Source organism: Pseudophryne corroboree, chromosome 2 (genome assembly GCF_028390025.1).
Source record: "Pseudophryne corroboree isolate aPseCor3 chromosome 2, aPseCor3.hap2, whole genome shotgun sequence".
Classification (NCBI taxonomy): Eukaryota; Metazoa; Chordata; class Amphibia; order Anura; family Myobatrachidae; genus Pseudophryne; species Pseudophryne corroboree.
This window is the reverse complement of record NC_086445.1, coordinates 388652116-388663379: the sequence shown is the minus strand read 5'-3', so window position 1 is coordinate 388663379 and position 11264 is coordinate 388652116. Positions and strand designations below refer to the sequence as shown.

General features: G+C 44.1%; 1 protein-coding gene across 2 annotated transcripts in view; it reads right to left on the bottom strand.

The window, feature by feature from the left end:
- OCA2 (OCA2 melanosomal transmembrane protein) overlaps window positions 1–11264 on the bottom strand; it is a 414138-nt gene that overhangs the window by 149828 nt on the left and 253046 nt on the right. For both annotated transcript variants that reach the window (XM_063953301.1, XM_063953302.1), the window contains one exon: window positions 5863–5922. In XM_063953301.1, the coding sequence (XP_063809371.1) occupies window positions 5863–5922 (60 nt within the window). The remainder of the gene's footprint in view (window positions 1–5862; window positions 5923–11264) is intronic.

The following is an 11264-nucleotide window of genomic DNA, read 5'->3' as shown; positions in this document are numbered from 1 at the left end:
CAACAACCTTTTTTAACATACTTTTTAATGTTTTATTAAACCTTTCCACCAACCCGTCAGTTTGGGGATGGTAGATGGACGTCCTGAGGTGAGTGACCTTAAATAACTTGCACAATTCTTTCATGATCCTTGACATAAATGGAGTACCTTGGTCAGTCAAAATTTCTTTTGGTATTCCCACTCTACTAAATACCTGCACCAGCTCCCTAGCTATCGCCTTGGTTGTGATAGTGCGTAAAGGGACAGCCTCAGGATATCGAGTGGCATAGTCCATAATTACCAGGATATACTGATGGCCCCGAGCAGACTTTAACAAGGGCCCCACGAGATCCATGGCTATTCTGTCAAACGGGACCTCTATAATAGGCATGGGAACTAGTGGGCTCCTGAAATGGGGTCTAGGGGCATGATACTGGCATTCAGGACAGGAAGAACAATATTCAGACACTTCTTTATAAACCCCTGGCCAAAAGAACCTTTGTAAAACTCTTTCAGTGGTTTTTTCTGCCCCTAAATGTCCTGCGGTAACGTGACTATGAGCTAAATCTAGTACCGTTCTCCGATAAGGCTGGGGAACTACCAACTGTTCCACCACATCCTCACCCCTTTTGACAATGTGGTACAAGAGCTCATTACAGATGGCCATGTGGGGATACGTAACCCTGTCACCTGGTACCACAGGTTCCCCATTAACAATCTTAACATTCTCTCTAGCCTTTATTAAGGTAGGATCCTTTAACTGTTCAGACGCAAACAGATCCTTCTTTACCTCCAGGTCAGGCACGCTTTCAGTTCTAACTACTAGGTCTCTGTTCCCAGCAAGAGGGTCCTCACTGGACTCCCCATCTGTCACTTCCCCAGCCAAACTAGCAAAAGGCAAAGGGCCAGAAAGTTCCGAAGACCCGCGTACATCCATAAAATCACCGGTATTATCAACTGGCTTTTTACTTCTCACATCTGTAGATAACCGTGATTCCCACAGTTTCCAAAAATGAGGAAAATCCCTCCCTATTATGGCCTCATGCACCAAGGTAGGGACCAGTCCCACTTTAACCATTGCTGACCCACAACAAGTTTCTATATTCACCTCAGCAGTGGCATAATGTTGGGTATCCCCATGTATGCAAGTTACCCCAATAGGTATTTGCTGGACCTTTAAGGGGTTCACTAACCCAGCTTTCACGAGGGTAACTAAACTTCCTGAATCTAGCAAGGCCTCTACCCGGTTACCCTCTAAGAACACATCACACATTTGTTTTTCCAGCTCAGGTGAAGGTACCACAGTACAGGCTAACCTAGCAAAGAAAGACATTCTGCGACATTCAAAGGCAGCATCACATTGCATGGGTTCTTGCGTGACTGGGCAATTGGCAATAACATGACCTGGCATACCACACCTAAAACATTTAACCACACGATTATCAACCCGTTTGGGCAGCATAGACCGTTCTAGACCCATTGGCCTGTTTCCAGGGCCAGTGTTTACAGTCTCTCCAGCCTTGCGTTCTCTTAACCGCCCAGCAACGTTTTCCCATGGAACAGTCTTACCAGTCTTTACTGAAGGGCGCTGTCGAGGATCTATGGGTTGCTGGGTGGTCATCAGTAGTTCCTCTCCTGCCAAATACCTCTCTACCATGTCCACTAATTGGTCAGCAGTACCCGGGTTTCCATGGCTCACCCACTTGCGCAGGACCATGGGCAAAGATCTCAAGTAGCGGTCCATGACGACTCTTTCCACCATCTGGGGACCAGTTAATGTCTCTGGCTGTAGCCATTTTTTTGTTAGCTGAATAAGGTCGTGCATCTGGGAGCGCGGAGGCTTCTCCATGGCGTACAGCCAACGGTGCACCCGTTGTGCTCGTACTGACAGCGTGACTCCCAGGCGGGTCAGGATCTCAGTCTTTAGTTTATCATAGTCCCGAGCCTCAGCAGGGCTTAAATCAAAGTAAGCTTTTTGGGGCTCACCTGACAGGAAAGGTGCCAGCAGACTGGCCCACTGTGCTTTCGGCCAGTTCTCACGCTCGGCAGTCCTTTCAGACGTGGTCAGATAGGCCTCCACATCATCAGCCTCTGTCATTTTCTGCAGGAAGTGACTGGCCCGTATAGAACTAGAGCTGGTTGGAGCACTGACGGCCACATCTCCAACCCGAGCTGCAAGTCTCTGCACCACTTCTGCTAAGGCCTCTCTATCCTGACGCTGTTGCCTGTAAAGTTCATCAACAACTGCCTGCTGTTGTCTCTTATTTTCCTCCATTGCCACCTGCTGCTGTCTTATATTTTCCTCCATTGCCACCTGCTGCTGTCTGTTGGCCTCCTGCTGTAGTCTCCAATTTTCCTCCATTGCCACCTGCTGTTGTCTCCTATTTTCCTCCATTGCCACCTGCTGCTGTCGGTTGGCCTCCTGCTGAGCCGCTGTAGCTTGCAGCAAGGCTTTAAGCAGATCCTCCATGTCGACAGATTTTTCAGGCGGCTTTGTAGCTGCTTTCACCCAGGACATATATCAAACCCTCAGGGGTGAGTCTCAGTAACTTCACACTGGGCTGTATCTGCATAAACCACCGTTTTCTGCAGGCCTCACAAAGCTGCTGCTTTCACTTGTGCGCAGAACGGTGTGCTCGCATTCTCCACCAAGTTGTAACACTGTAGGGGTGCAAGGCGCCTTTTCCTGGGGAATATGGCAGCACGCAGCAGCTGAGGAACAACACAAGTCCAGTTTCTGGTACAACTGACCCCGGCCAGTTTTATTGAAACAGAAAACAAAACAAACCCCAAAATAAAAATACCTTGCCTGTCCGGCACTAACTAAACATAAGATATTCCTAACTGTCACTAAACAAAACACAGAGTTCTTTAGTACATACTGTATAGCTTACTTGCATCAGAAAGCGTGTCTCTCACACACAGATCCTGCAGCCTTCCCAGGAAGTCTGCCCCTACTAATCAGGCTAGCAGCCCTATAACACACTTACACAGCTGAAACCCTGATTAGCCCTCTGTGAGGCCAAAGACCCGAACTGGGCCCAATGTCTAGAACTCTCCTTATCTCTCTCTTAGAGCCTATACCCAGCTTTTACAGCAAACTGAAAAGGTTCTGACAAAACCAAAAGCATTTTTCCTAGAAGTTAACACTTTTTAAAACATGTAAGACAAGAACCTGGGACAAACATACCTGCCCTCAAACACTATCCCAGTGTTCTTGTCACAATATATATATATATATATATATATATATATATATATAGAGTATTCAAAATCAGCCGGCACTCTGTGCTTTCAAACAGCTGGTCCCGGTGCCCTGTGCAATGATCCACACATACCTCCAAACCCGCACGGCATCGCAGGGACTCGTTACACCAAAAATTTAATGGCAGTGTTTCAAACAGTCAACATGTTTCGAGGCTGACGCCTCTTCCTCAGGACACACTAACAAACGGGTGGTTCTCCTGGGTATCAGGTATTTAAATGTTTAATGTATGTCTAGTTGGTGTTTGTTAGTGTGTGAGCTCGAAAGGGAGTATCTTCACAAACTAAGCTGGAAACTCCTGACTGACAAACCCAGTTTCCAGCTTAGTTTGTGAAGATACTCCCTTTCGAGCTCGCACCTTGATAAAGGCGAGGGAGTATCTAGAGTTAAGACAACACACTGGTTGTCCTTCACTGGCATTATTATTATTTTTAAATTGTATCTCTGTAAACATTACATGATGGATTTTATGTAAAAACTGCATCTGTTTAAATGTTTGTTATTAAAACAATTTTTTATTAATTGGCCTTGGGCCTCTTGTTTGGGTGACTATCTTGGTGAGGGGTGTCCGTTACAGGTTCATAGACACAAATCTTCTCCAGTACTCAATTCTCACCTATGGAAACAACACTGGAAGAATCTTTGTAGATACACTTTTATTTAGCGCACTTGGGAAATTGTTTTTATTTTGTATGCTATTGAGGTCTTTCAGCAGGGACCTCTCCCGTTGTGCTGCTTTGAGTCAGGCGCAAGATAAAGATACCGTTGTGTTATATATATATATATATATATATATATATACACACACACACACATATACACACACACATATACACACACATACATACATACATACATACATACATACATACATACATAAATACATACACACACACACTAGCTGGAGTACCTGGCATTACCCGGGATTTTAAGAATGTCTGTTTACAATAATAAAATGTAAATATTAAACACTCTGGGCCAGATGTACTAAGCCTTGAAAAGTGATAAATATCACGGTGATAAAGTACCAGCCAATCGGCTCCTAACTGTCATTTTTCAAACACAGCCAGTGACATGGTAGTTAGGAGCTGATTGGCTGGCAGTTTATCACTGTGAAATGTATCACTTTTCAGGCTTAGTACATCTCCCCCACACTATAAATAACATTGTAAGTAAGATGTGTACCAAGTTTGGAGTAAAGTGCTCCTGGCCTCCCACAGTTATGCGGTCTGCTGACATACTCTGTGCTGCTGCCTCACCCCTAGGGGTGCTAGGGGTGTCTTTCCCCCACAGTGTTTGTTTTCAGAGTGAAAGTCATATGTATACCAAGTTTGGTGTAAATTGCTCCAGGCATTCCAGAGTTATGCTGTCTGCGGAAATACTCAGTACTGCTGCCTCACCCCTAGGGGTGTCTTTCCCCCCCACAGTGTTTGTTTCCAGATTGTAAAGCAGACGTGTACCAATTTTGGAGTACATGGGCTCAGCAATTCCGGAGTTATGCTGTCTCCTGATATAATCTGTGCTGCTGTCCCGCCCCCTAGGGTGCAAGGGATTTCTATTTTTTTTTTAGTTTCCTCATGCGTGTTTTAATACGCTTGTATGCCAAATTTTAATACGCTTGTATGCCCTCAGCGATAGCATACAAGTGTTTTAATACGCTTGTATGCTATCGCTGAGGGAGCCAGACACGGAGCGATCATGCCGATATTCTAAGCAATCTAGTCAGATTGCTTAGAATATCGCTCCGTGAGTACCCCCCTTAAGAGGCATTTTAATTAAACTAATTTTGCACAACACCTACAAAAGGTCTATCTCCTAGAGCAGAGCTTTTTAAATAAACCAACAACACCCACCTTCCCAGCTCAATTAAGTAATTTACAATAACAGGCAATACAATATATCTGCCGTAATGTAGTAGGCAACAAACCAACAGATGTCAGCGAGGTCCCAGGCTTACAGCTTGTTAGTTGTTAGGTTTAATAAACATCTGTCAGTTTGCATTGACTGCTAATTTATGGTGCCAGGCACGCCCAGCAGGCGGTGCCAGGCACGCCCAGCAGGCGGTGCCAGGCACGCCCAGCAGGCGGTGCCAGGCACACCCAGCAGGCGGTGCCAGGCACACCCAGCAGGCGGTGCCAGGCACGCCACTCCAGTCGTGCACCCCCTAATTAAAATGTGCTGCGCACGCCTATGAATATACCCCTGTATGGGTGTACATGTTAGAAAGGGTTGAGAAATCTTGAATTATAAGAAAGGAATAGAAAAATATATATATATGTTTATTTCAAACAACAACCAAATAAAAAGAGCTACAGTACAGCAGTTGTCAAAAGGAAAAATCTCTTTAAAGCTTAGCTGGTATATACTGTAATTTGCACTGAGGTATACTGTATATGCAGCATAAATAAAATACAAAAAAGTGAAATCCATGATTAATGTTAAGAGATGGCAGAAGAAGATAGCTTACAGAAGAGGACTATTCAAGCCACTGCAGTGACCAATAAAATGACAAGAAATGTACAGCGCTATAATTCTTTTTTTTTTTTTTACACTTTATCATAGTTTGATTTAAAAAAAAAACTTTATTAAAAAAGTGATGTTTAAAAGAATAATCTCACCTTTATTAGCACTGCTGTCTGCTCTCCTATGTATTCTATCAAGTGCAGATTAGCCAAAGCCTAAACGAGATTAAAACAATGAAAAAGGTAAACCTGACAAAAATAGTGAGAAATGCACATTTCAACAAAACATTTCATAGACTTCTATAATGGCATAATGACAAGGCAGACATTGCCTCACTCTATACATTTTTAAAAGTACCTGTCCGTCAGCGCAACAGCCAAAAGTATATGGTAAAAAATAAAAACATTCATTATTGCTCATGAGTTATTCCTCACCCTGAATAGGTGATACCAGGGTGATACTAGGGGATGGGGTGGGTGGGTTGTTGTGCGCTAAGGGGGCATGCGCCCCGGGTGTAGGATTTGAGGGGGCGCCAAGGAGTTACAGAGGAGCAGTTTTTTTAAATTTATTTTTTTTACCGCCAGTTCTGTGCTGCTCCAGTGAGACAGCAGACAGCTCCCAGGGCAATATATCTGACTTCGATGCTGTGTGGGTCTCTCCCTTGTTGGCTACTGTCTTAAACTCTTCTTTACCATGCAATGCTGTGACTAGCATGCGGTGCACCATACAAGCTACTATAGGAGCGCACTGTGCACCCAGTTAGCATTATAAACCTATGCTTTGCCTCTCAGATGGGGGGGATTTGGTGTAGCTTATAGGGGGGTGTAGTGCATTGATGTAGTGTACCATATAGGGTATGTAGTGTAGTAATGTATTGCAGTATATAGGGGCATGTAGTGCACCAATGTGGTGTAGCATATAATGGGATGCAGTGTAGTGATGTAGTGTAGCATATAGGGTATGTAGTGTAGTAATATATTGCAGTAGTGCATGCAGTAGGGGCATGTAGTGTAGTGATGTACTGTAGTTCAGCGTGTAGGGGATGTAGTATAGTGATGTAGTGCAGTGGATAGGGAGTAGCGCAGTGATGAAGTGTTATGATATAGTGCAATGTATGGGGACACACGGAGGAGCATGTAATTGAACACGCTGGCGGGGCATGTGACACATAGGGCATTTGAGGCACAAAGGGGAAAAATGTCCAGTAGTATCCCCTTTTTCCAAATGTTTGATAATCTGATTATTTTAGTTTTATAGGGTTTTTGTTTTTTTGTGGTGGTGGGGGGGGGGGGGGGGCTCTAAATTACTGCCTTGCCCTGGGTGACGAAAATCCTAGTTTCGACCCTGGTGATACAGTATATAGGTATCTGGAGTAAACCCCTCCTAATAAGCAATTGTTAATATAACTGTTTAACATATTACAGTTCCCATGTGTTGTCTTCGATTTGATTGTTCTGTAAAGGGACAACTACTTTTCATGTTGCACTTCTTCTGACAGGTATTCCCATTTGCCCTTCCTGGCTGCATTTTGACTCAGACCACTCTGTATAAAAGCTTGAACTTAATTATAAGCTAAGAAGAACTGATGCTTGTAGTGAACTCTGCCTATTCATTCAGTGCAGCAGCATGATACGCGAGAAAACCACCTTACCTCACAATAAGAAAACGGCTGTCTTTGTTACAACACATTTAGGATGTAGGTTTGTGTTCTAATATTGCACTGCTTATCCAGGCAGTATAAATATTGCAAGTTGTCCTCCCCTAATTACCTGCTATGTGTGCAGCCAGACATCACACTTATGGTGTGTACACATGGGGAGATATTTTCTTACGATTTTGACTATATAGTCAAAATCGTAAGAAGAGTTAGTGCAGATCACAAGGTGAAAGTCACCTTGCGATCCCAATTCGATGCCGATGCGCCGTTGGCATCGCAAGCATAGATAGACTGTGCAAGCAAATCAATTTTGACTATCTCGTAGAAAAGATAGTCAAAACTGACACTTAGCCAAAATCGCACATAGTCAGTATCGCAAGCACACTCATGTGCTTGCGATGCCGACCTAGCCCCTGTTGCATAGTGAGAATCGGGCATAGCCCGAATCTCATTGTGTGTATGGGCCTTAAGGAGGTAATTCAGATCTGAATGCAGCAGCAAATTTGTTAGTTAATGGGCAAAACCATTGGGGTAATTCGGAGTTGATCGCAGCAGCAAATTTGTTAGCAGATGGGCAAAACCATGCGCACTGCAGGGGGGGGGGGGGGGCAGATATAATGTGCAAAAAGAGCTAGATTTGGGTGGGTTATATTGTTTCTGTGCAGGGTAAATACTGGCTGCTTAATTTCTACAGTGCAATCTAGATTTCAGTTTGATCACACCCCACCCAAATCTAACTCTCTCTGCACATGTTACATCTGCCCCCCCCCCCCCCCCCACCCCGCAATGCACATGCTTTTGCCCATTAGTTCACAAATTTGCTGCTGCGATCAGATCTGAATTAGGCCCTTAATTGCATCTGACCAATAAGGACAATTCAGTTTAGCATGATGCGCTGCCATGTTTGGCTGTGTATTGCCGTATATAATAGTGGTCAAACAATGCTAATTTTCTGAGCATCTCTGTCACTGGTCAACTGACCATTCTAAATGCACTACAAGCCCATCATGTTGAATTGGATTCCCAATTTATTGCAATACTTTACTTACAGTATGTGTTCAAAGCATCCCATAATTCATATAAACATATCCAATAACACTTTCATATTTATATTCACTTTTATGTAGAAGTTAGAGATAAATGGCAGGTTTTAAATATTTACTTCATAGTAGCAAAACAATCCCATCAAAAAATGGTCCCATATACACTATATGGACAAAAGTATTTGGCCACACCTGTTAATAATAGAATTCAGGTGTTTCAATCAGACCCATTGCCACAGGTATACAATGTATAGAAAATCAAACAGCTAGCCATCCATTTACAAACATTTTTTAATACAAAATGGGTCGTTCTGAAGAGTGTGGTACTGTGATTGGATGCAACCTTTGTAACAAGATGGTTCATGAAATTGCATCCCTGCTGGATATTCCACTGCCATCTGTAAGTGATATTATTAGAAATTGTAATCATTTAGGAACCACAGCAACTCTGCCATGAAGTGGAAGACCACGTAAAATCACAGAGGGGTCAACGACTGCTAAGGCACATGTGTGGTCATTCCGAGTTGATCGCAGCCATCAACTTTTTGCTGCTGGTGCGATCAACTAGTCCACGCCTATGGGAGAGTGTATTTTAGCTTAGCAGGGTTGCGATCACTTGTGCAGCCCTGCTAAGCTAAAAAAATTTCAAGCAAAATAAGACTAGCCCTGGACATACTTACCCTGTGCGACGATCTCCGCGATGCTGGGGCAGGCTTTGACGTTTGACATCCGCACTCCGTTCTCCTGGACACGCCTGCGTTTTCTTCACCACTCCTCGAAAATGGCTCCAAACGGTCTGGTGATGCACAGGAACGCCTTCTTTCTGTCAATCTTCTTGCGTTCGGCTCTGCGACTGCTTTCATCGTAGGACGCGACATAACCCGGCGACCCCTGTCGCCAGGCAATGACGCACGTACGCAGTGCAGCCACCGCACATGCACATTCCAGACCCATTCGCACCGCAGACGACAAACCACTGCGTGCGAACTGGTCGGAATGACCCCCATGGTGCATAAATGTCACCAACACTATGCTGATTCCATAGCTGCAGAGTTCCGAACTTCCACTGGCATTAATGTTAGCACAAAAATGGTGCAGTGGGAGCTTAATGGAATGGGTTTTCATGGCCAAGCAGCTTCATGTAAGCCTCACATCACCATGTCCAATGCCAAGCGTCAGACGGAGTGGTGTAAATCACACAGGCACTGGACTGCGGAGCATTGGAAATGTATTCTGTGAAGTGACTAATTATATGCTTCTCTGTTTGGCAGTCTGGTGGGCAAGTCTGGGTTTGTCGGATGCCAAGAGAACGTTGCTTGCCTGACTACATTATGCCAACTGTGAAGTTTGGTGGAGGAGGGTAAATGGTATGGGGCTGCTTTTTCAGGGTTTGGGCTAGGCCCCTTATCTCCAGTAAAGGGCAATTGTAATGCTTCAGCATACAGAGACATTTTGGACAATGCTATGCTTCCAACTTTGTGGCCACAGTTTGGAGAAGGCCCTTTTCTATTCCATCATGACTGTGCCCCAGTGCACATAGCAAGGACAATAAAAGACATGGTTTGATGAGTTGTGGAAGAACTTGACTGGCCCACATAGATCCCTGACCTCAACCCCATCGAGCACTTTTGGGATGAACTGGAATGGAGATTGTGAGCCAAGGATATTCGTCCAACATCAGTGCCTGACCTCAAATGATTTACAGAATAAATAGGCACAATTTCATATAGAAGCACTCTAAAATCTTATGGAAAGCCTTCCAAGAATAGTGGAAGTTGTTATATCTGCAAAAGGGGGACCAGCTCCATATTAAAGTATATGTACAGTATTTGAATACAATAGGCCTGACTCATACCTGATCGATGCTGTGTGTTTTCGCACAGCGGGCGATCAGGTCCTAGCTGTGCATGCACTGAAATGCGCATGCGCGTCAGACAAAGGGAATCACAGGTCAGTGACAGGATGGTGCGAAAATCTAATTCGCACGGGCGTTCGCAAGGTGATTGACAGGAAGAGACCGTTTGTGGGTGGTAACTGATCATTTATTGGGAGTGTCCACAAAAATACAGACGTTCCAAAGCGTTTTCAGGGAGGGTGTCTGAAATCAGCTCCGACCCTGAACAGCCTCTTCTGATTGCACTGTAGGAGTGAGTCCTGTGCTGCGGAAAGATTGCACACAGTGGATTTTTGCAGCTCTGCGTACACATGGGCTCACACACTTGCACGGCAAATTTACACATTCCCCATGAAGGAAGCAGCTATCTGAACACAGGACAGCAAAGTTAGCAGCCCAGCGATCAGGGGGTAAATTTACTAAGATGGGAGTTCTATTTAAGATGGGATGTTGCCCATAGCAACCAATCAGATTCTACTTCTCATTTATCTAGCACATTCTAGAAGATAATACCTGAAATCTGATTGGTTGCTATGGGCAACATCACATCTTAAATAGAACTCCCATCTTCGTAAATTTACCCCCAGGTCTGAATCACCCCCAATGTCATTACAGTCCCTGTTGGTGTAATGGTCGGGCGTCTGAATACTTTTGTCCATATAGTGTATGTTAGAGGAGTTTCAATTGTCTGTAATAAGTGTGGAACGAATATGTGTTTTAATGTTTAACCTAGCTGCTGTATAAGGCATTTTAACAATGGCCAATACATTTTACATTTATAGTTCATATCAGAAAAATTTAATTTTGTAAAGAATTTTCAGAAGGATTTTCAACATATAACCTCAGTGCTAACTATCGCAATGTTATACAGACTTTTGTAGATTGTATATCACATCTCTCTTGCAGCTCCTGCCATATGACCGGGTGGGCTGTACTTAATTATCTGTATACAGATGCCTCACA